This window comes from Chenopodium album, chromosome 25, assembly GCF_948465745.1.
Source record: "Chenopodium album chromosome 25, dcCheAlbu1.1, whole genome shotgun sequence".
Lineage (NCBI taxonomy): Eukaryota > Viridiplantae > Streptophyta > Magnoliopsida > Caryophyllales > Amaranthaceae > Chenopodium > Chenopodium album.
The window spans coordinates 17,533,619-17,556,442 of record NC_137858.1 but is presented as its reverse complement, the minus strand read 5'-3'; the positions used below and the strand labels follow the sequence as shown (position 1 = coordinate 17,556,442).

The 22,824-nt window shown below is 34.8% G+C and overlaps 1 protein-coding gene across 1 annotated transcript; it reads left to right on the top strand.

Annotated features, from left to right (window-relative positions):
* Positions 1-6,988: 6,988 nt before the first annotated feature.
* Positions 6,989-22,408, top strand: LOC145614119 (CST complex subunit CTC1-like). The gene is made up of 17 exons (XM_081669119.1): positions 6,989-8,122; positions 8,223-8,341; positions 8,424-8,498; positions 8,601-8,679; positions 8,802-8,864; positions 8,967-9,044; positions 9,207-9,407; positions 9,987-10,091; positions 10,723-11,001; positions 11,188-11,661; positions 11,756-12,397; positions 13,924-14,015; positions 17,306-17,480; positions 17,587-17,701; positions 19,066-19,394; positions 19,831-19,996; positions 21,625-22,408. Exons 1-16 carry the CDS (start codon positions 7,088-7,090, stop codon positions 19,990-19,992), a joined length of 4,023 nt encoding a protein of 1,340 aa, XP_081525245.1. The 5' UTR covers positions 6,989-7,087; the 3' UTR covers positions 19,993-19,996; positions 21,625-22,408.
* Positions 22,409-22,824: the final 416 nt, after the last annotated feature.

Sequence of the window (22,824 nt, the reverse complement as noted above, 5' to 3'; positions counted from 1 at the left end):
TGATTCTATCTCATGACTAAATTAAAAATATGATATTTTATGAACCGTCATGAATAATAAATGATATTATCTAATTATGATTAAAATATGTAAGATATTTTAGGAAATGCGTTGTCTTTATTATGATCATCAGATGTTATAGTTTAGACAAGCATGTTGAGTGATTTATTATATGGCACTTTTCTAATATATGATATTATGTTGCTATATATAGACTAGTATGGCCCATAGATTCTTAAATACGATATGCGTATCGTGATGTATTTTTGTAATCTAAATACGGTCTGCGTACCGTTGAGTATTTTCATAACTTTTATTTAATGTAAATAGAATAGTTATTTAAATGGTGTTAGCCCAAAAGAAGCCCATGAAGTGAAGGCCCAAAGGAGCAAAGTGGATGAAGATCCATGATGATTCAAGTGGGAGCATTTTCATTTCTAGTTTTCTTAGGACTAAGGGGCCATACTATGTCATATTTTATTGCATTAGAAGATTATGCATGTTTAGGTTTATTTATGTTGTTTGATGATGCGCTAGAGTTCACTAAATAATCACAACATAATGACTCTAGATCCCAGTAATATTGATGCAGCTTTTCCAATTAAAAACCCGATGAAAACCTTGATCGTTTGTGATGGGTCGGCCTCAGCAGAGCATCATAATATATCTTGGGGAAGTGGGGGTAGATCACGTTCTACACTTTTAATTGGTTAAATTCAACAAGGTTACCTAAAGATCAGTTTAGAACCTTGAAGCTAAGGGTAATAATTAAACATGTGATGGTTAATTATTCAACCAAGAATTACAAGAGTTGTAATCAGTAAAGAGTTTACTCACCTTGAAAATGTAATGGTTGATGGCAGGGCCTCAGTCCGGTCAATTATTGCACAAATAAAGGATCTTGGAATCACTTAAAATTCAGTTGGGATCATTTAATTATTGAATAAAGTGTTTTAAAGTTACCAAATGAATATGTTTTTATGGTGCTTTAATTTATTAAACATAATTATTAAACTTTGCCTTATTTTGACATAGATGGGTAGCCGTAATAACAATGACAGCAACGTTTACAATTTGCGACCATTCCTTGAAAAGGATAGGTTGACAGGGGAAAACTTTTCCAACTGGGAAAGAATGCTAAGGCTTGTTCTGAAATCTGAAGGCAAGGAAGATATCATTGATACCCCATTACCAGGACCTCTGCCAGAAAATCCAACTGCGGCAGATATCAAGAAGCACAAGGAAGCTCATGATAGAGCTATGCCTATCACTTGCTTAATGATTGCTACTATGGAACCTAGTCTTCAAAAGCGTTTTGAGGACCTGGATGCCTATTCAATCATGGAAGAGCTCAAAGTTTTGTTTAAGAAACAAGCTAGAGTTGAAAGGTATGAGCTTCATCGTGAGATTATGGATTGTAGAATGGAGAAGGGTGACACAGTTCATGATCATGTTTTCAAAATGATCGGCCTAATTCAAAGTATGGAGAAACTGGGGTACCCAATTAGTGATGATTTGGCAACAGACATCATTCTCCATTCACTTCCAGAAAGTTTCAACCAGTTTATCATGAACTTTAACATGACTGCGAATGCAAAGACTATGAGTCAATTGCATGCAATGCTGGTTAGTGCTGAGAAACAAATCCCTAAGGAACCTAAGAAGGAAGTTCTTATGATTCAAAAGGGAAAGGGGTTCAAGAAGAAGGGGCAAAAGGCTAATGCCAAGAGCAAGGGCAAGCAAGTTGCCAAGGCTCCTGAAAAGCCTAAGGAGAATCCAAAACCCAAAGTTGCAAGTGAGAGTGAATGCTTTTACTGCAAGAAGAAGGGGCATTGGAAACGCAATTGCCAGAAATACCTTGATTTCCTCAAGAAGAAGAATGGAGCATCAACCTCAGGTATTAAGTTATAATCATTTTAACTTTCACTAAGGTATGTGATACCAAGTTGCAGTGCTTAACATTATGATGTTGCGCAGGAACTGCAAACAAGTGAAACTAGCATGGAGATGGAGCTTGAAGGTGCACTAGAAGTATTTGAGTGGCCAGAGATAGCTTCATAAGTTTTAATTTCTGATTAGTTTATCATGACATTTAGAACTATTTCCAGTTTTTGATGAGACAATATTTCGGTTTTCTTGTTTTGAATACTGATCTGGTTTTACTTGGCTTGGACAAACGTTGATTCATGACCAAGGTAATAAATTGTATTCATTTTTCTAGATATGAGTTAATTTTATTTATAACATTGATATAAGTAGATCACAAAAGTAAATTTAGATGATTCAAAGCAAACATACTTATAACAAAGTAAAGTTAGGTCACATAAACCATTTGCACATCTAAAGTTATGGATGGACTCTTACTCTTATATGATTATGAATCACTTGAGAATTAGAAGTCATGCTTGATAAAATGACCAAGTTACCTTTTAATTGAAAGGGTAAAAGAGCTAAAATGACCTTTTGGAACACAAACATATGATGTAAGTGTACCATAAATTCAAGATTTAGCAAAAGGATTTAACTATTTCATTGCTTTTATTAACGATTTAAGTAAATATGTCGATGATTACTTAATGAAATAAAAGTTGGAATCATTGAAATGTTCAAAATTCCAAAACGAAATGTAAAATCAAATTTGGGATAAACAATTTAGCACCACAATATGATTGTTGTAATAAATATTTAACTCAAAACAAATGATCATCTAAAGGAATTGTTGAATTAGTTCACAATCCAGGAACATTGCAATTAATATGTATGTAAAAAGCAGGAATCAAACTTTGCTTGCCATGGTTTGATCCAAGATTTAATGATTTACAAATATCGTTTTGAGGATATGCATTAGAACGACAACAATTGCAAATATACTAAACAGAAACTTAACCAAAGCAGTAGAAAGGTTGGAAATGTTCCAAAGTAATCTTTTCTAAACAGGATTGAGGGAGTATGAAATCTATGTAAAATGTTTACAAAGATGACATAATAAACCCTAAATCAGAGGTATTATTCCTACAATCGCTAGAAACAAAATGTTTGTTGCTCGCGATAGTGTCTTTATAGAAAGAAATGTCTTCCTACAAAGCCAAGTGGGAGTAAAGTTAGATCTCGATTAGATTCGAGACGAGCAACAAAGGATGTGGATAACACTACATTAGAGACGAATGCGCATGAAATCAGCTAATTTGATAAAACATGTGTCGAAGCAAGCTAATTCAACTAGCGAGACTTCTATCGTCCTACTAGAATGAAATACTTCAAAGAGTTGAAGAGATTAATTCTATTGTCGCTCACACCTATCGTAGGTTACTTAGGATTAAAACAAACAATTTGTTGGAATTCTAGTAAAAGGTGGATTCTAAAATTTTCCTATTGGAATGGTTAGAATCCATACCTACAAGCAAGCTTTGGACAAGTGCCAACTCAGGAAATGGCTTAAAGCCTAGAAATCCAGAATGGACTCCATGTCTGTAAAGATGTGCTAGTCCATGATAGTCTTACAGATAGGGTCAAACCTATTAGTCATGTAAGCCTATTCGGATTATTTCTAGTTATGGAAATTAAAATCACCTTCATGAAATGTTCTTGATGGATGGCATGTATATGATACAACCTAAGAGTTTTGAATTTCAGAAATTCCTAGAAAGTTTTGCAAACTTCAGAAATTCATTTATGGATTGAAGTGAGCATTAAGGAGTTGGAACATTCATTAGGAAATCAAACAGTTTGATTACCTTGGAAGAATGAAAAGAAATCTTGTAGAAACAAGAAGTTTAGTGGGAGCAATTGGTCTTCTTAGTCTAGTATGTAGTTGACATACATTTCATATGAAATGATATATCAATGCTTGAATAAATCAAGCAATGGTTAGAAAGATTGTTTCTATATGGGAGACTTAGGAGATGTTGAGTACATATTGGGAATCAAAATCCACAAAGTGAATCTTGAAGGATGACTGGACCTAATCAAGAGACTTATGTTGATAAGGTTCTTGACGAGTTCAAGATGCAAAATTCTAAGAGAGGATCTCTTCCCATGTCTCATGGTTTTACACTCAGTAAAACTCAGTGCTTTAAAAGCTAGTAGAGTCGAGTTGTAAAGGTAATGTACCTTATGCTTTTGCAAAAGGGTCCATTACGTGTGCCATTAAATGTACAAAGCAAGTTGTTACATATGACTTGTGCATGTGTAGCAAGTTTCAAGCAAATACAGAATAAGCATACAGAAAGTTACCAAGAACAAATCCTTGAGTACTTGAGAAGCGCTAAAGGAATTTTTCTAGTTTATGGTGTTAAAGATAAACAAGTTGTCAAAAGTTATACGAATGCAAGTTTTTCCAAACAAGCAAGATGATTCTAGAAGTTGATCTAGATGCACAGTTTTGTTAGTATGGAGAAGTATAGTGAGCTTGAAGAGTTCAAAGCAGAGCACTATTGCATGCTCAATGTCAGAATATGTGTATTAAGCTATAGTCGGATAGTTTTAGAGGAAGTTCGGATTAAAATGTCATATGACTAAAGGGTTACCTTTACCCAAGAACAAAGGAGCCAGGGTCACATCACAAATCCAAACAAATGGATATAAGATATCGCCTCAGTTATGAGATCATTGACCAGCGGAAGGTCACGTTCTGCGAAGTTTTATTATGAGTGAGAAATCACTAAACCCCTTCCATAGACAAAGGTATGAAAGTCATATTAAAGTCTTGGATTGAAGCAAATTATGTAAATTTAAGTTGTATATGTTTGTGGAAACATATTACATAAGAAAATACATCAACTTGCAGAATTATGTTTAAAATAGAAATTATTATTTCTTTTATTTAATTATGGTTTTGAAATTAAATAAAATGTCCAAAATAATCATGGATTGATGGGCTCATCAGGTTATCTATTTTAGAGACCTGGTGTATGAAACCCCACAGGTGAACAAAATCCGTATATTATTTAAGTTCCTAGTTCGAAATCATTAAAGTGGACATAAATGATTTCAATAAATGGACTAGCATGTAAGATTGATTGGATAGCTCGGTTTCATGGGCTATAGGGGCATAGTGATGCTCGATCAATCACTTGGATATGCATGAATGATGCATGATCGAACTATTGACCTACTTTGAAGTTCAAGTATAGAGCTTCCGTATATATTAGTGGATTCCTTTGACATGAGTGGAACATTGATTTCATTCAATGGATGTTATAACTGTGGTACATTCAAACGTCTACCCGTAACTGGAGATTATAAAGGATGTTTCCCGGTTATTTCAGAAGTTGAGTGGGAGGCTTGTTACCACAAGATTGGATAGAGTCTACCTATTAAATTAGGAAATGTGTCATGGCCGCTTGAAGAGGGAGAATTCAGAAAATACGTGGCCGCGTTCAAATGCATTACTCAGTAATCATTTGGTTTTGTAATTCTAACTTAAATTTCAAGAAACGATTTGTAGATTAATATGATCTCGACATGTGATGCAATCATATTATCAAATCGACATATACATTGACTTAAGGAATTTGAACATTGCACCCTTGTCTCAGACAAGTGGGAGATTGAAGGAGTTATGTCTTCGTCGTGTGCAATTACTAGATATATAATTGGATCAAATTATGGAGATAATTAAGTCCGGACATTTGGGTCGTCGTTTTGCCATAGCTAGAGGTACTTACGATCTTTGGACTAGTAAAATAGGCCAAAGCCCAATTGGACGGATCCTATAAGGTCACACAAAGGGGCTAGATCGAGCATTAGAGGACGAGGCCCATCATGGGCCTCATCACTCTAGGTGGCCGGCCATGTAGGGGCTTTGAGAGGCTATTGGGCTTCGTGCACTAGTCTAATTATGATGAGATTATAAATAGACTAGGTGCCTAGGTTTGCATGTATGGAATTAACTGATCATTTAGATCAAACCCTAATTAGCAAACACGAAACCAACCCCTCTCATACTCCCTCTCTCACGTCACTCTCCTCCCCCCGGTGCCGGTGGTGTCTCGTGGTGGTGGTGGTTCGTGCGGTGGTCGGTTGTCCGAAAAGGTGGTGATCGCGGTTTTCCTCAATCACTCGACCAATCTAGTATTGGTGGACGGCTCGTTCGAATCTCGTGGACTAAGTAGAGGAGCAACACTTGGGGCTCTATTCTCTCCCTGATTTGCCTGTCGAATAGCTTCGTGGAATTCACGCTTCAAAGGTATGATTATGTGTCTTGTGTGTTATGCATGCGATTCTTGGGATTAGGTACTTTATTGAATATGATTCATATATGTTATTTCCGCTGCGTAGTACCTATAAACTCCTACAATAGACCACTACCAATTATGGCTCGTTGAGTCCGTACCGGGGGCAAAAATGTAATTTTACGTATTACTTACCCATGTTGTAAAAATGTAGTCTCTCTCCTCTCAATAACAGTATAAAAATTAAGAATAATAGTATACAAACCAAGAATAACAGTATACAAACCAATAATAACAGTATAGAAATTAATAAATAACTGAGCACCGACAAATAAGTACCGTCGTGAATTTCGACCGAATTCAACGATTTCCAGCATAGAACTTACCGATTTTAATGGCTATAACCATAAGTTTGTGTCTCTCGTGTTTGGGTTATGTTATTTAGGGTGGTTTTCGATGATTTTTAACGGAGGTAGTTGCGTGTTTTTGGATTTCGACTAAGGTAGTAGCTGGTGGGGTGGGTTTCTTGCTGTAGGAGGTGAAGGTGTGGTGGGCGGAGGTTTGGCCGGCATTGGAGCTATCCATGGAGGTGGGGAAAGGGTTTAAGGGAGGAAGAAGATGAAGAAAAAAGGGAAAAAAATTAAGGAAAAAGAAAAAAAAATTATATTGTGGTATTGGGTAGTATTACCAGTTCAGTTCAATTCAGTTCAGCTCCAATTAGTTCAGTTCAGTAAATGTGAACAAACCCTTCCTCGAATTTATACTTCCTCGACAGAGTCGACACTAGTCCTCTATAGGTGTTCGGAAATCAGCAGCCGAAAAAACCTTGATTTACTTTCCCGCCACAGAAGTGATATAGCAGAAGAATATAAAAGGAATGTCAGCACTTTGAACATTCGATTAGTACCTTCAAAATGGAAGGCATTAAACTAATTTCAATCTCCGACCTCCTCCGTCGCCGCCGTCCAATCTCCGGCGCCGTCTCTCTCCTCCACTCTCCTCCTCCTCCGCCCACTCCCCCACCTTCCGTCGACCCCAAAACCCTAAACCCTAACACTACTTTTCGCGCCAAAATCCTCAAATCTCTCTCCCAACCTTCAATGATAATCGGAATTCTCAAATTCCCACTCTTTAGCCATTCTCCTCACCATTGTTTCTCCTTCTCGGACGATTCCGGTTCGCTTTGCTGCGACGTTCTCGAGTTCGATTTGAATATGATCAAGAGGGAAATTCGTGTTATTGCTTGGAATTTCATCCCTTTGAAGCAATGTGGTGGATTTTTGGAGATTGTTAGATGGGAATTTGTGGAATGTTGTGTTTCTGGTAATGTTGAATCTTTTCCTTTGCTTTTTGATGATAATGATGTTGTTGGGAATGATTGTGATACTAAGGGTAAGTATAGTGTTTATGGTGTATTGGGTTCTGTTAGTCCTGTTTCGTTGATTCCTCGTGTTTCAGAGAATCGTCGTGGTTTTATTTTAGAGGTTTTGTGCTGTGATTGTAGATTATGCAAATTTAAAGATTGTGTAAAGATTTCTGATGATTTAGGTTTAGGGAGGGATTTACATTGCTTTTGTAGAGTTGAATATGTGTACTTTTGTGGGGTTGGCTCGTCTCCGTACCTTGTGTTTTTGAAGCTTGTAGGAAGTGTACTTCTATTATCGGGATTGCGAAAGAAGTTGGTGTATGTAGAGAGTGAAGAGACTAGGTTAATGTTTGTGTCAACTGAAATGACTTGTTTGTGTGTTTCCAAGTTACAACGAAACGAAGGATATTCGTTTCAAAATGATAAAGCCCGAATCAATGGAAATTGTGAGTTAGGTATGTATATTGGTGTAGTCAGAAGCACTTATATGCAGGGCATGGTTATTGAGTTGGATGAAGATGTTTGGCTCTTACTTACAGACGAGTCATTGCTTTTGCCTCATAGTGTCAGGGTTGGCTCAATTGTGAGTTCTCTTTCGAGCCCAAAATTGTATTTCGATTGATTAATGCTGTGATATGCTGAACTGAGGTTAATGCAATGTTGTCCATTTTTCTTTGCTGTAGCTATCTGTGACGAATGTTCATATTGTGAACCCGAAGTTTCCCTGGGGGAAAATGCTTATACTTGGGGCTTGCTGCAAGACCAACATAAGGACGATATCTTTCTCTCCATTGGAAATTGGGTATAAGTCTAATGCACATTGCTTTTAGATTTTTGGCTATAGTTGAGTTTTTGATGTCACACAAGACGCTTTTATGGTGCAGGTGTCAGCCAGTGTGCCGGTCTCAGAGTCTTCTGGGAAAATTTATGGAGACATTGGTCTTTCCAGCTCGATTATGGTAGGGTAAAATCTTTGTGGAACAATGTTTTATTTTTATTTATTTATTTATTTTTAGCGCCGGCAATTCAGAGCTGACTTGCAATTCCATTTTGTGGTTCAGGACATTACTCTTGGTCCAATGTCTAAGAAAAAAGTTTTCTGGAGCTTTTTCAGAAAAGGAGATTCTAGGAACAAAGCATGTAACTTATTCCTCCTTTATCTCCTTCGTATGAATCTTGTGATATTGCTGAAATTTGTTACCAAGTGATGTTTATTACAGCTTAATTAATTCTAATTTGGAAATATTATGTGGTGTCATCAGAAGGAAGGTTTGGTTCAAACTTATGCCAGGTCCATATTGCCATCATCCGTTTTTCAATTACGGGTATTTTTTTTTTTTTTTTTATTGAAAGTGGAAAATTAAGACGGATTGTAGTGATTATTTATTCGACCTTGGCATCTTATTAAGTGATTTATGCTTTGACAGCATGGTTCTTTCACGGAGTTCTGCAAGCACGAGTCATGTGGCTCTGGTAGCAACATCAACTACAGCCGCTTAAGTTTGGTTAGCTCTCTGAATTTTTTAAATACTGGGTAAAATCTGATCTTTTAGGTCATTCAATTATGAGGTGGACTATATAATCATGCAAGTGTATTTCATTGATATTTCTTTGATAACCCTTGTTTTCATAAATAATAATAGGAGATATGGTTACTCCTTTTGCAGGCCATGCCATTCTCCTATTTAGTCGATAAATGTGAGAGGACGTTTATAATATCACTTCTGCAAATGAATAATGGTATCAAAATCTTAGAAGAATGCAGCCAAGTAGGTCATCCTTTCAGGGAAAAAAGACTTTCTGATCAACTAATTAGGAGGATCGTACCTAGTAAAGACATTGGAGTTTCTTTACTAGGGAACTTGAAGGTTAGTACTAAATTTGTTCTACAAAACTAACTTGTTTATATGCACTTATTATGTAGAATAAATAGGTTCTAATGGTTAATGCTAAAGTCTAGTGACTACAAAAAATATGCAGAAGCTTATGAGTGGTTCTTATTCAGTTGCATCTATTTGGGGTTCAATAAGCCCCACTTAAGACTGCTGGTAGGGGTGTTCCTACTGCATACAGTGCTGCATGAAGTGTGATAAACTTGCTTTTAGGTAGGGGTTGTGCCAAGTCGACCTGAGTATTAACTTGTTCATGTTTAACAGAGCAAGCTCAGTCATCTTAGCAAATTTAAGCTTTTGATAAAGCTCATAAATATGTTTGAGCTTACCTTATTTATAACAAGCCGAGTTATTAAACACCTCTTGTTCTTCGAAAAATAAAAAACATGTAATCTTTTCAATTTGGACAATTTTTGATGATTACATTGTTGGCTTCTTTTTTTAAATTTTTTTAATCTCACTTAAAAAAGTGATATTTGTTAATATATACTATAACTCAGTTCACATTGGTTTAAGCTCCATTGCACTTCTAATGGCTGGCTGTGCTGTATTTAGATTTGTCCAGCTACTGGAAGATTGCAATATATTGATGGCACTGCTAGTGTTGATGCTGTTATACCAGACATTCCATCAGCCTGGGACATTAATGCTATCTATGAGGTGATAGTTTATAATCTCATGAAATTTTTTTACATAATGTTTCATTTCTTTTACAGAAGCTTGTCTAAGAGAGAATAAGTTGAGGTGGGACCTTTTGTTGATCCTTTGCAGAGTTTGTGACTGAGCACATGAATCTTACAACTTTGTTTCTGCTTATGTTTTCACTCCCTCCGTTACTGACTAAATGCATCACTTCTATATGCGTGACCCTAACTCATACAATATAGTACTACTTTGCATATCCAACTTACCCCACTTTGTTCTATTCACCTTATCTAAACTTATCTGAACTTATTTTAGTTATAAATTGAACTTCAGTAGCCTTGACTGACCCTTATCACAACTTATCTAAACTTATTTGAACTTATTTTTTCTAAACTTATCTTATTTGAACTTATCTGAACTTATTAACCCTGATTTGATCTTATTTTTCCTGAAATAATTGAAAATAAGGTGAACAGAACAAGGCCTAATACTACTTTTCAAATCCTGCACGCCAGCTGTCCTAAAACTACGTGTAAAAACAAGTAATGCATTTATTCAGAAATTAAGGGGTTAGACAGTCATAAAATCTGCACCTATTGTAATATTGCATGAAATACCATATTGTGTCTTGCATTTTTGCTTTCAGGTTTTTGACTATAATCTTGTGTTAGAAGGCAAGCCCGAAATGTGGGGTCAATTTTGGATGCTTCATAGCAACTTTTTTTCATGCGGAAGTTTGTTTGAGACCATCCCAATAGAAAGACGAATGCAGTTGACAGTATATTTGCACTTTTCTTGGAGCAATGTAAGCTGCAGACATTTCACCGTTCATCCATGCCCGAGTGCAATCAATAGCTCTGCAAAACTTGATCCTGGAACGTTTCACTTGCTTTATTTAACCCACAAATTCCCGTTGCAATCACGGGTATGTCATGGTATCATCACTATGATCTCCTCAAACATGTTTAATCAGTTCAACTTTTGTTTAGGTTTTTTCTGTGAAGACAGCTTCATGGCTGCCTTCCATGTAACCTTTGTGATTATTATAATAGCATTTGATTTTCGGCAATATAATACTATGAATTTGTTTCTGGATCTACTTTTGTTGCAGTTTCACGGTGACCTATCTGGCAAAAGCCGTTTATTTGCCGAGGTCATGGTCTTGCCATGGGATCTGAATATTGGTATGAGTAATGGTGCAGTTTTTCAGACAAATATGCCACCAGATGATCTTGTAATTGGCTGCCAAGATGCGTTTTCTTTTAAGAGATGTAAAACTCATCTAACATCAAGTTGCATTGACAAAGTTGGATTATGCAACAATTTTGAAGAATTTGAAAATAGATCATGTGACCAACCAAACAATCTGCTTTCCTTGCCACACAAGACAAGGATTGCCAACAGATTTAGACATGCATCTTCCGTTCAATTTCCTTGTAAGGTAACTGGTAGAGAAATACATGGTCAAGTCATGGATGTACCAGCAGCTCTGTGCTTTGTTGATGGTAATTGTGACATCACTGACATGCTTTGTTCAAGAAAAGTTCTTCTAGAGTTCAATTCTGAAAACTTCTCCAAGTATAAGGTCAATCCTCATTTCTTTTGAAATGTATTCCAATTTCTAATCTATTTTTAAAATGAGAAATTATCTCTGATACTTAACTTTGCACTCATTTTAGTTCATGCAAATTGGTGGTATTTACATCATGAAGCATTGTGCTGAGAAGTGCTTGTGTGATTCTCACCACATTGGAAGTAGCATGTTCATCACCTCAGAGACAAAATTCTGGAGCCTTTCATTTCAATTTGGCGAAGCCATGGACTGTTCCTCTGTTTCATGCAATGATCTCTCATATGCTTCTCATTCTACTAGGAAGAACTTAAACAGGTTCTGCCATCAAAATGAGCTTGTGCTCAACCCTTGTAGCATTGCTGATCATGGATCTTTCACTGATGTTGATCTACATGTGGCAGTAGATGCAATTGATCTCTTAGATGTGGATATTGGGTTTCAGGGCTTGAAGAAGCTTGTCTTAAACTTGTCACTGAAACCAACAAATATTTTTAATATTGAACAAGAAGTTGGCTGCGGGAACATTGTGACAGGCCTTTTCGAGAACCAAGGAATGTATTCTGGTATTGGTCTTCCCGAAGGAAAATTAATTTCTCTGCAGGGAATTGTAGCCAGACTTTACAATTCTGACGGCTATTCCATTGAGAGAATCCCGTGCAATAGAGCTGCACATAACATTCATTTGCCGAAATTCAGCATAGGAAAGGAATGCTCAATCAACCTGCTTGTCTTGACAGATTGTCACAGGGTAATTATTATTATGTCTTGATCCTTAACCAGCTTTTATCTGATTGAAAGCTGACTGCTCTGTGCCTTCTTTACCCAAGGATAGTGCTCTATTAACAAGTGATAACAAGAGAGTTATTTTAATATGCTGACAGGAAAAGGAAATGAACTTCAAACTATATTTGGCACATTAGAACTTAGCATTAAATAAAAAGTTGCTAGAGATTAGCACAGAACAGGGATTTCAGAGCTAGAAAAACAGGGAAGCAACAGCAGCAAGGGGATAGTTGTATTGCAAAATTAGAGAAATTCACAATACAAGCCTTCTTTCAAGAGGAAGGTTCTCTCCAAAACACTCCTTAACAAATTTCAGCATACATTCCCCCTGGCCCTCTTCTCCTATTAATACTCAAAGAGTAATCCAGCTAACAGACTCTAGAAGCTGCCAGCAAAGGAAAACAAAATAACAAACTCAATAACTAATTTTATTCCAAAATTACTTCTTAACCCTTCACCCCCAAAACTGATTTCTAACAACCTCCAGCTCACCAGGTAACTCTTCTCTTGATTATTTCTTGGGCCTTCTAGCATAAGTGAAACGGACATCAGGCCTGGGCTGGTTCCTTGCATAAGTTTTTGAAGAATCCACAGGATTTAAACCTCAAAGTGCAACTAGGATATTACACCTAATTTTTATTTGAAACTTCCCCTTCATTGTTGTGAGGATACTAAAAAATCTAAAGTATTTTCAAACTCATGTACCAGCTTAACTAGGATGTATCTAAGCCGAAAGAAAAAAACTTCATTCTTGTTTCAATACAAACTTCATGCATAGGATTTATTTATTGTGAACCGTTTACTTAGCATAAGTATCAAGTAATAACCACTCATATTACTTTCCTCAACCCTAAAATCTTAAGCCACTATTTCTTCATCTTTACATTGGATCAAAATTGGAATGGCTTGGTGGTGAAATTTAAGATCCATTGTGTCATTTCGCTACAGCACTAAGTTTTGTATTGTAGCTGAGCTGAAGTTGTCTTACTACAATTTGAAAGCAAACTAGAACTTGAGTTGTTTCATTGCAACAGTAAGCTTGTTTACATGATTGGATCAAATACTTGTTCAGCTGACAATAATTTGGTAATCCCATTTTAATCTTTTATTTTTTTTCATCTTTTACAGCACACAATTCTCCTCCCTTTTATTGAAATGATTTCACATTATACCAAGCATTCATTTTTCTAGTTACAATATAGCTGGTAACTGCAAAATTTTGGGCTGCGCATGCATATGCAAGAGTTAGATAATTCTATTTTGGCTGTAATTTATTTATGAACAATAATAGTTTATTAAGCTTATGCTTTCTCCATAGGCAAGGAATCTGTCAATCTTGTGAAACTCACACTTATTTTATTTTTGTCCCAACACCCAAGCTTTTTAAAAAAATTATAACACTACAAAATGTTGTTGATTTATGATGGCTGCTATGTTTATCACCTTGATTTAATAATGCAGTTAGCTAATTACAGTTTATGCTAATACCAGCTGCAGATTTGTGGTTGCCTTAGTAAGCTTGACTATCCTGTTGGATTGGGGCCAGGTGCAGCTGTTACATTTCACAGGATACTCGCACTTAGGTATGAAGTTTTCCGCAGACAAGATTCCTATATTGTACTTCTTGTGTGCTTTTATTTATTTACTTGATGTAAATCCGTGCGATGCACGGATTTTAATCTAATATTTTTGTGTATTTCTGTTGATTTTTTTTTTTTTATTTTTTTTTTAAATTTTGTTTTTCCTTATCTTATACTACCTCCGTTAAATGTTGTGTGCAACTTTGGGTATCATTTGTGAGATATAAAATATTCTAAAGTTGCACATAACATTTAGCGGAGGTAGTAAATCTTTTGTGGTTAATTGGTGGTGCATGTGAATTAAATTCATAATGCTTATTTATATTAAGTTAAAAACTCTAGCTTTATAATATTTAAATCATATCTTTTCAAAATACAGTAAATTTTATCATTCTTTTTTAATCTATTATGTTTTTCTAATTGTGACTTTCTCAAAATCATACTATGTTTACATACTTTAGATATTAATGATAACAATTACCATAGATTATATAAAAGGATTATATTTGTTTTAATTGTGATTTTCTTTTAAATCATAATAATAATTAGTGTTATTTTTGTTTTTTTCAATTTATAATGGTAGGTATTACAACTTTTAATTTAATTATGATTAAGGAACAATTTTTGTTTCTTATCATAAATTTTATCAAAATTTATCTTTAATGGTATTTTTATTATTTAAATTTAATACTTCCTCCGTTTTCTTTTAGATGCAACACATACTTTTTCACGGTATTTAAGAAATGTGGGGTTCACATGATATAATACACTATAAAATGGGATGCGTGGTTGTTAGGAGTGTAATTTAGTGGGCCATGTGCTTTAAATAAGGGAAATAGTATAGTTTTCTCCTAAAGTAACTTTCCTTTTATAGTGTGTTGCAAGTATTGTGACATTTCCTTTTTAGGGAAGTGTTGCAAGTAAAAGAAAACGGAGGAAGTATTATTTATGATATAATCATATAATAATATGTTTTATTTTTTTTTATAAATTATTGTATAAGTTTTTTTTATTTAAATTGTCATGCTTTATATTGATAATTACATGATAAAAATCTTTCCCATATAATCATACGGTTTATTTTTTATTTTTAATTTTTTAATTGTAAGTTATCATATACATTTTTTTTTGAAAATTATCATATAGATATATTTTTTTTTGTTATTTAAATTTTGATATTTAAATTTGAATATCTAAAGACATTCTTTACTTCTTAAAAAAGATAAATTTTAGTTATTTAAATATTTTAAATCCTAAAAAATTACTATTCGTTGTTTTTATCTACGTGGCAAAAATTTTAAATCTCAGTCGCCAATTTTACATAGATGACGAGTGAATTTTTTATTTTAAAATAAAATACAAATCTAATATTTAATTGGTCAAAATCTACCTTTGCTTATGTGGCGCTCCGAATGCTTCCGTAAAATGCATACTTTATTTTTATATATTAAATTGATAAATCTTGAAGGGAAGTAATAAGAATTCATTTTATTATAAAGAATGTTCAAATTACAAGATAGAGTTAACTCATTATCCCCTCTATCAAGAAATTATAAATATAAAATTTTACAAAAATGCTCTATATATCCTTTTAGACCTTTTTACAACCTTATCATGTATGAAATGGTTTTCTGGACAAAGGTGACTCTTTTGTGTAGCTGGAAAAACTTGCTATAAGATCGAGTTAAATGTATTGATTTTATGGAAGCTTCTTTCGGTTGATTAATTTATAGTATTATATATATTGAGTGAGCCTAGCCCACCCATTGTTGGTTATTTATTATTCTCTTACTTTAGCATTCTAGATACTTCGTATTTGATTTAGTTTTTTTAGTTTTTTCTTACTTTTTGCTTCTAGGATAAAGTTTCAAGTTTATTTTGAATGCTTAAAAAGGGATTTATTGCCAATTGTTTCTCTCAAAGTCTCGAAGTATAAATGCCCCATTGTTTTTAACTCTGTTAAAGATTTTGTATTTTGTTCTAGTTCTAGTTCTGGTATTGATCTTATGTTCTTTGATTCTTGTTTATGCTATGAATCTATACTAGACAAAGGGGTGGTTTAGATAGTTGTATTATGATTACATGGCTTGGATAATAAGCTAGTTAGTTAGAGGAAGAGCTCTAATGCTCTATATATATAGAGTTAATTGGAGAAAGAGGGGAGTTACCTTGGAATATTGATAAGAATCTTGTTTAACATATTAGGTTGGTAATTAGGAGATTTAGGACAGAATCAACAATCAAGCATCTCAAAAGCTTGAATATTCTTTATCATTGTTATAATCCCAGCTACTTGATCAAATCATCATATTCTTCTCTTATTTTTTGTCATTAATGGTGTCTAAGCTATGTTAATTTATAACAAATGGTATCCAGTGAATGTTTTTGGGAAATATAATTGTTAAAATTCTGCTTATAAAATATCAAAAGTGATGAAGTTTGCCGGAGCTTTGTTGGAGGAGAAGATTGAGGAGACAGCCTGAAAAGGCGTTGAGAACCTTCAATGAGACCTAGTATAAAAAATTGATGATCTTTCTCTCGATTCAAAATCTGGGCTGACTGTCTGTTCCTTATAGGGTATTGGAGTTTGGAGATAACCTATAATAGAAAGCTAATTATATTTGGGGTTGTAATTCATTGTTAGATGCCCAACTCAGCTGAGATAAAATTAAGAAAACGAATAAGTCACATTTAGTTAACAGTATGGTAGTTATTTTTATCTCCCTGCCCCACATTAACAAGTCACTTTAGTTAATAGGTCATTCAGAAGGAAACAACTCGAAATACTATAATTACCCTCGATAATTTATACAATTGTTTAGAACCAACATTTTGTTGTAATACTACGCATCAAATCCTAGAAGAAGTAAGATTAATAAGTAAAATTTATAATTTGACTTGCTAGATATAAAAATTGACCCATCACAAATTAGAAATGTGGCCTAGCAAAGTGAGACGGAGGAAGTTATTACTTCCATTTTCTTGATAATTGCTTCAAAAGTAAACATGATTACTGCTAATATTGTCTAGTTTCATTCCTTTCTGTATTTTTTTCAATTCCTTTATTCTGAACTGCAAAAAGATAATTGTTGATATATAGCTGAAAATCACATCGTTTCTTATTTCAAATTATCCTTTGAAAATTTGCTGTGATGCATTTGGAAGAATACTCTCTAACATCTTTATATCTTATGACTAATTAGGCTTAACACTGCATACATCTAGGGCTCCCCAAATCCCTGTTGTGAGTTTTATGTTGGGTTCTTGTTCTAATAATATGTTCTATCTTTCAGAGGGCAGAATTGTTTTACGTTGACTCCAGTATCGTTCATCACTGTCAACTCTGTGAGAGAAACCCCTTCATCTGTGAAATCACTTTTTCCAATTCCTGAGGAAACTATTGCATCTTGTTTAATATCTGACCTGATCCAATGTGAAACGGGCCAGCCACGAAGGTTCCATTGCAGTGTAAGTTTTGTAAACGTCTCAGCATTTTCTGTCCCATGGGTGTTTTATTCCAACTGTCTTCCTGGTCAAAATTTATATATTGCGATTGTTACACATCCTTTTGCAGGTTGTTGCAGTTTACTTTGTGATGCTTGAAAGAAATACGAATTTGGATAAACTGTTGTCTCAAATTCAATTGGAGTCACCGGTGGTAAACATTCCACTCGCTGGCTTTATTTTGGGTATGTAATGTATAATTATGTATGGCAGCTAAATTTTTTCTGGGACTGTTGAGTTTCTATCTGGCTAACAAATTAAATTAACTTTCTTTTTATATGGATGTGGCTGTTTGTCATTGTCTTTACTGACAGTGCTGGAATACTTCTCATCATGTGATTAACAAGGAGACTGATCATAAAGATTTAAACAAGTCAGTTAAGGTTGAAGCTGTAGTTGATACTTGATGCTCTTTTATGGACATAATACATGAGCAATTTCCATCCTTTGGTCACCTGGCTTAGTTCTCACACATGCATGCCTACTGTTACCAATTTTAACTCCAACACAGTTATTTTTGTAGGGTGGTGGAAGGAGACATCTCATGGGCATTATGTCATGCTTTGTGGCCATCACAACATGAATTCATAAATTGTAAAAATTCCATCTTATCATTGTAATTGAAAGTTTTTTAAACATATTTTCTCTTGGGTCCTTATTCTGTCAACCTGTTTTCCGGAATGGGAATTGGATTGTCCTCAAACTATCTTCCTATAACCTATTCTGGTATTAAAAATCCTTACCCTGATGTGGTTTGTTCTCCCTTTTTCTCTTACTACTATTTTTCTCTCCATTCAAATCAATCCTTTTCCTCTTACATTTCCGACAATTTCTCATGCTACTTTTTTACTCGTTCTATTTACTTTCAAACTTTGTGTTCATAACTACTTTTTGGCCCACCCCCTGTCAATATTATTAATGTGCATGTCAAAGGCTATTTGGAAGATAATATTGGGGCAGAGGTTGTAGCTTATTGTTGAAAATATAGTCATCATATTTAAGAATCTTTATCTTATGAAAGTTGTATGTAAATAAATGGCTAAACATGTATGCTGACTAAAATACGAATGTAAACTTTTCGTTATGGGAATTCTTTAGTATCTCTATGATCAATGGCATTCCATTGATCAAATTTATGATTGGAATTTTCCTGCCACTGATTAAGGAACATGAATGTTTTATCTGTTTGTGAATGTTCTGTTAACTGTTTTGATTATCTATGCTTTACATTTTACTGAAATCCTGTAGGTTTTCAGACAGAAATTTTGCTAGATTTCTTGTGCTGATATATTGGATGTTAAAATTCTCCGTAGTCAAAGTACTACTCAATGATATGTTAAATTCGGATCAGTTTTATTTATGTCTCACAACATATTTCATTAATGCTCTGACTGGTTATGATAGAAGTCAAAAAGTTTATCCTCATAATTTGGCTAGGGTATGACTTTCCCAAAATATCTACTATCAGTGAAAAGCTTTTCCCAAATTTGTGGATCAAATTGATTTTACCTAATTTTATCATCCTTATTAACTATTCAAATCTAAACAGATGATGGGTCATCACAATGTTGTTGCTGGACTCATGGTGAAAGAGCAGCAACATTTTTGAGGCTATATGAAGAGATTCCTCAGGCAAAATCTGGAAGTTGCTGGTGGAGATCAAAGGCTGCAAGTAGAAGCAGGGTCAGTACACCCAGTTACCATATCGACAGAATTTTGAAGAAGCATGGACGGCTACGGGTGAAAAATTATGGATCCATACATGACGCTTCATGCCAAGATATTCAGCTTTCTGATGGTTCAGATTGCACTTTTGGCAGTCAAGACAAGAATCTGCTTAAGTTTATAATGTTAAATGCTTGTTCTAGCAAATTATGGGTAAGTACCTTACTCCCATGTCAGAACAGAAATTGAGTTATATTAGGTCAAATCCAAAGCTAGATATGATAGTGGATGTTTCAGAAAAATCATGAGTGTGTGAAACTTTTGGACTAGAGGAGTACCTTAGCTGATGAAATATAATTACTACTTGTTCAGATTATATGTTCTCTTGCTCAAGTTTTTTTGCCTATTTTGTAGCATTTCCTTGGTGTTGTATTTCTTATCTTATTCTACCTGTAGGTTGGCTACATTTTTTTTGTCTTTGTTTCTGCAATCATATATTTGAAAAAGGATGAGAAATACCTTCTAAAACTGATTATGATAGGCAACCAAGTGAATAGGAGTTTGTGGCACATAACTATTGTTTTTAGTCTGTTTTTTTTATCTACTTTGTATAAATTTTTTTCTGATAAACCAATGCCCAATGTTACAGAATATAACTGGTCACGTGATGGATTTTGATGCTGTCAGCATGTTAGAGAAGAATCTTTTGGAGGAGCATATGACGCTGCATGCTTTACAAAATGTGTGGGCAAGAGAAGTTTGTCAAGTGAACCCTCTTGCTCAAGCCAAGGACTTATTCCAGGACCTCTAATCAGGTAAATTATCAAAACCTCTAATCAGGCTTGTTTGGGATCATTTTTTGTTTTCAGTTTTCTGTTTATTTTAAAACAAAAAACCAAGAACGGGAAACTAGAAAGAGTTGATTGCACTTTTCTGCAATCAGTTTTCAATATTATCATGATTTTTGTTCAAAAAAAATAAAATAAATAAATCACATGATTTTAAAAAACAAAAAACAGAAAACTACAACGATACCAAATGTACCCTTAAGGCCTTAACTATAAGATTCATATAATGTTAAGAGGCTGTGAACTAGTAATGACAGAGATGCTTATATAGTTGGGACAACAGTGGGTCTTCTATAAGATTAACTTACAGGGGCATCGCATTAGATCAGTGATGAAGTCATCACTATTTTCACACGTACAACCACCCGCACACTGCACGAGTGCACGTAAAGCCTCCTCCAATTCATTTAACGATTAATCTTTTGTAAAAATTTGTTCTCAACTTTTATTTACTTCAACATTTATTCATTGAATAATTCAAGCAATAAGTGAAATATTTATTTAATTTTAGGATTGTGAAGTTGAAAAAGGGTTGGGAAGGGATTTAGTAGTGGGTGTAGATTTGAGTGGTTGTAAAGGAGAGAGAAGACGAATTTGGGTGTTATGCGGCGTAGGTGGTGGTTGACTGGTTGTAGCGATTGTGGTAGTGGGTAGGTGAGATGGGTTTTACATATAGTAGTCCAAATATCCCTCCAAATAAATCCCCTCCCAAGCCCACTTATAAGGAAGTTTGCTTCCTCTAAGGTGGTCTTATAACATAAAAGCGCCATATTCAAGAATTGTGGGTGGGACAATTGGACCAATAGCAAAAACTTGGATCTGTGATTTGGAGGTAATGCAGGCATTGTCTTCATTATGTAAGTTGCATGAAATTTGTTATTGCTTAGTGGTGAGAATTGAACAGAGATATGGAAAAAGGGTTTAAACATAAGATTTACTTGAAAATTTCATTTTAAATAGTGATATGGTGCCTTGTGGCACCCTATCTTCACCAACAATTCCTCACTTCTGATTATTGCTTGGTAGCTGTAGGCATTTTGATTGTGTGCTTCTAGTCCCTTCTCTCTGTCTGTCCAGTTCCCCTCCCTTCTCCCTTTTGTTTACTTTCCTGTCACTTGTCCTTCCTGTAATCCTGTGAGATGCAAGGATTGCTTGGCCTTTACTGGCATCAGTTAACGGACACGGGGTCCTTTATAGATCCATTGGGTAAGGCATTCCCACGAAAAATCAAGTCTGCTCTACTGGAGTAGCAGCCTGTCAGCCACTGGTGGGACTGTGGTTTTCTTTGGAATCATCCAGATCCAGCTCAGGTTTTCTCTCCTTAATACCAATACAACCACCATTGCAGTGATGAGCTGATTAGAAAAGTGAGACTAACGGCAAAAAGGGAGATAATTTACCAACATAATTGTGTAAAATTATGACAAGTTCATTTGTGTGAAGACACAACTGGATCTGTGTTATCATTGATTATTTTGGTGATAATTTCCCCCGACTTACAATGAAGTGTATAGTGCTTGCAGCTTTCTCTTTTGCATATCTTTATGGCCTTTAAGTTAGGAAAAGGTTCTGATAATATACATGGCATTTTACAGGTTTCTGCAGCTGGCTTCTGTAGTTTACAGCTGAATTCATTAGTTGTGACGCTTGCTACATTCAGGTATAAGAGCTTCTGGAATGTGTCTTCTGAGAACACTCAACTGCAATGGGCACTTCTTAGGAGCTGGACTGCTTGGAATTTTTGTGGATAATCTGAGGATTTTTTCTATCAACGAGAGAGAAGCAATGGGCGTGGAAGTATTTATCATTTGCTAAGTCTAAAGCCTCAGGAGTCAGGACAATCCTTGTTATTGCTGTTGCTATGGAATTAGTGAATTCTCATGCAATCTTATATTGGAATTTCTGATGAGGATGGCATTGTCAGCCTGTTTATACTTGGGACTTTAAATTCCGTAGCAAAGTACCTGTGTTCAAGTCTAGGATATATGCAGTGCTTGAACACACAATTAAGACTAGAAAAGCATCGAGTCCTTGGTAATGGAAAGTTCCGAAAGTTTACACAGCTTGACATGCATGACGGAGGAGTCTTGACACTAGGTAACCGTGTACAAGTTGAAGTAAAGCCATTTGGCTGTATCTATATTGATGTGTAATGTTCAGTTGTGGCTGTGAACCTAGGAACTGTAAGTAGGTTTCCAGCCATGATTTGAAGTTGTATATATCCATTTTAAATTTTTAACTGAAATACACAGCTGTATAGGTACAGGTATAGATAATAATTTTAGGCATTAGGTAACCTTGATCCCTTCAGGAAATATAAAGGGCACCCATGGTCAACAGTTTTGTTCTTTTCTTTTGTATTTGTACAGTATTTTTGAATTATAAGTTGATAATAGTTGAGTTGTTCCACATAGCAAACTTTCTCAAATAAATGAATACCTATATGGCTATAGTCATTAACCAAATGTTCAAATCATACCAGGGGTTTCAAAGGAAAAATTGCTTTGTCAAATGTTGAATGCATGGTGCGTATTGGTTATGATATATTAATCTTGTTATGTCTTCAACTAAATTTGATTTATCTTAAAGTGTGATTTCTATTTTAATTTAGTGAATCGGATGATAATTTGCTTAAAAAGTGTAACAATGGGAAGGAGATTATGAAATCCTCTTTCAAAAGGGTGACTAATTTCAATTATTGTATTCTACTCTTTATTATTAATTACTAGTGTGTAGCCCGGCCGTTGCACCGGTTGCTACTTTAATTAGACCTAGTGATTATCAATTATATGCAT

Excerpts from the sequence above, each read along its gene's own strand:
- LOC145614119 (XM_081669119.1), top strand. The coding sequence starts at position 7,088 with ATGGAAGGCATTAAACTAATTTCAATCTCCGACCTCCTCCGTCGCCGC. Across the intron at positions 9,045-9,206 it reads ACTACAGCCGCTTAAGTTTG|GCCATGCCATTCTCCTATTT; the intron begins GTTAGCTCTCTG and ends CTCCTTTTGCAG. Across the intron at positions 9,408-9,986 it reads CTTTACTAGGGAACTTGAAG|ATTTGTCCAGCTACTGGAAG; the intron begins GTTAGTACTAAA and ends TGCTGTATTTAG.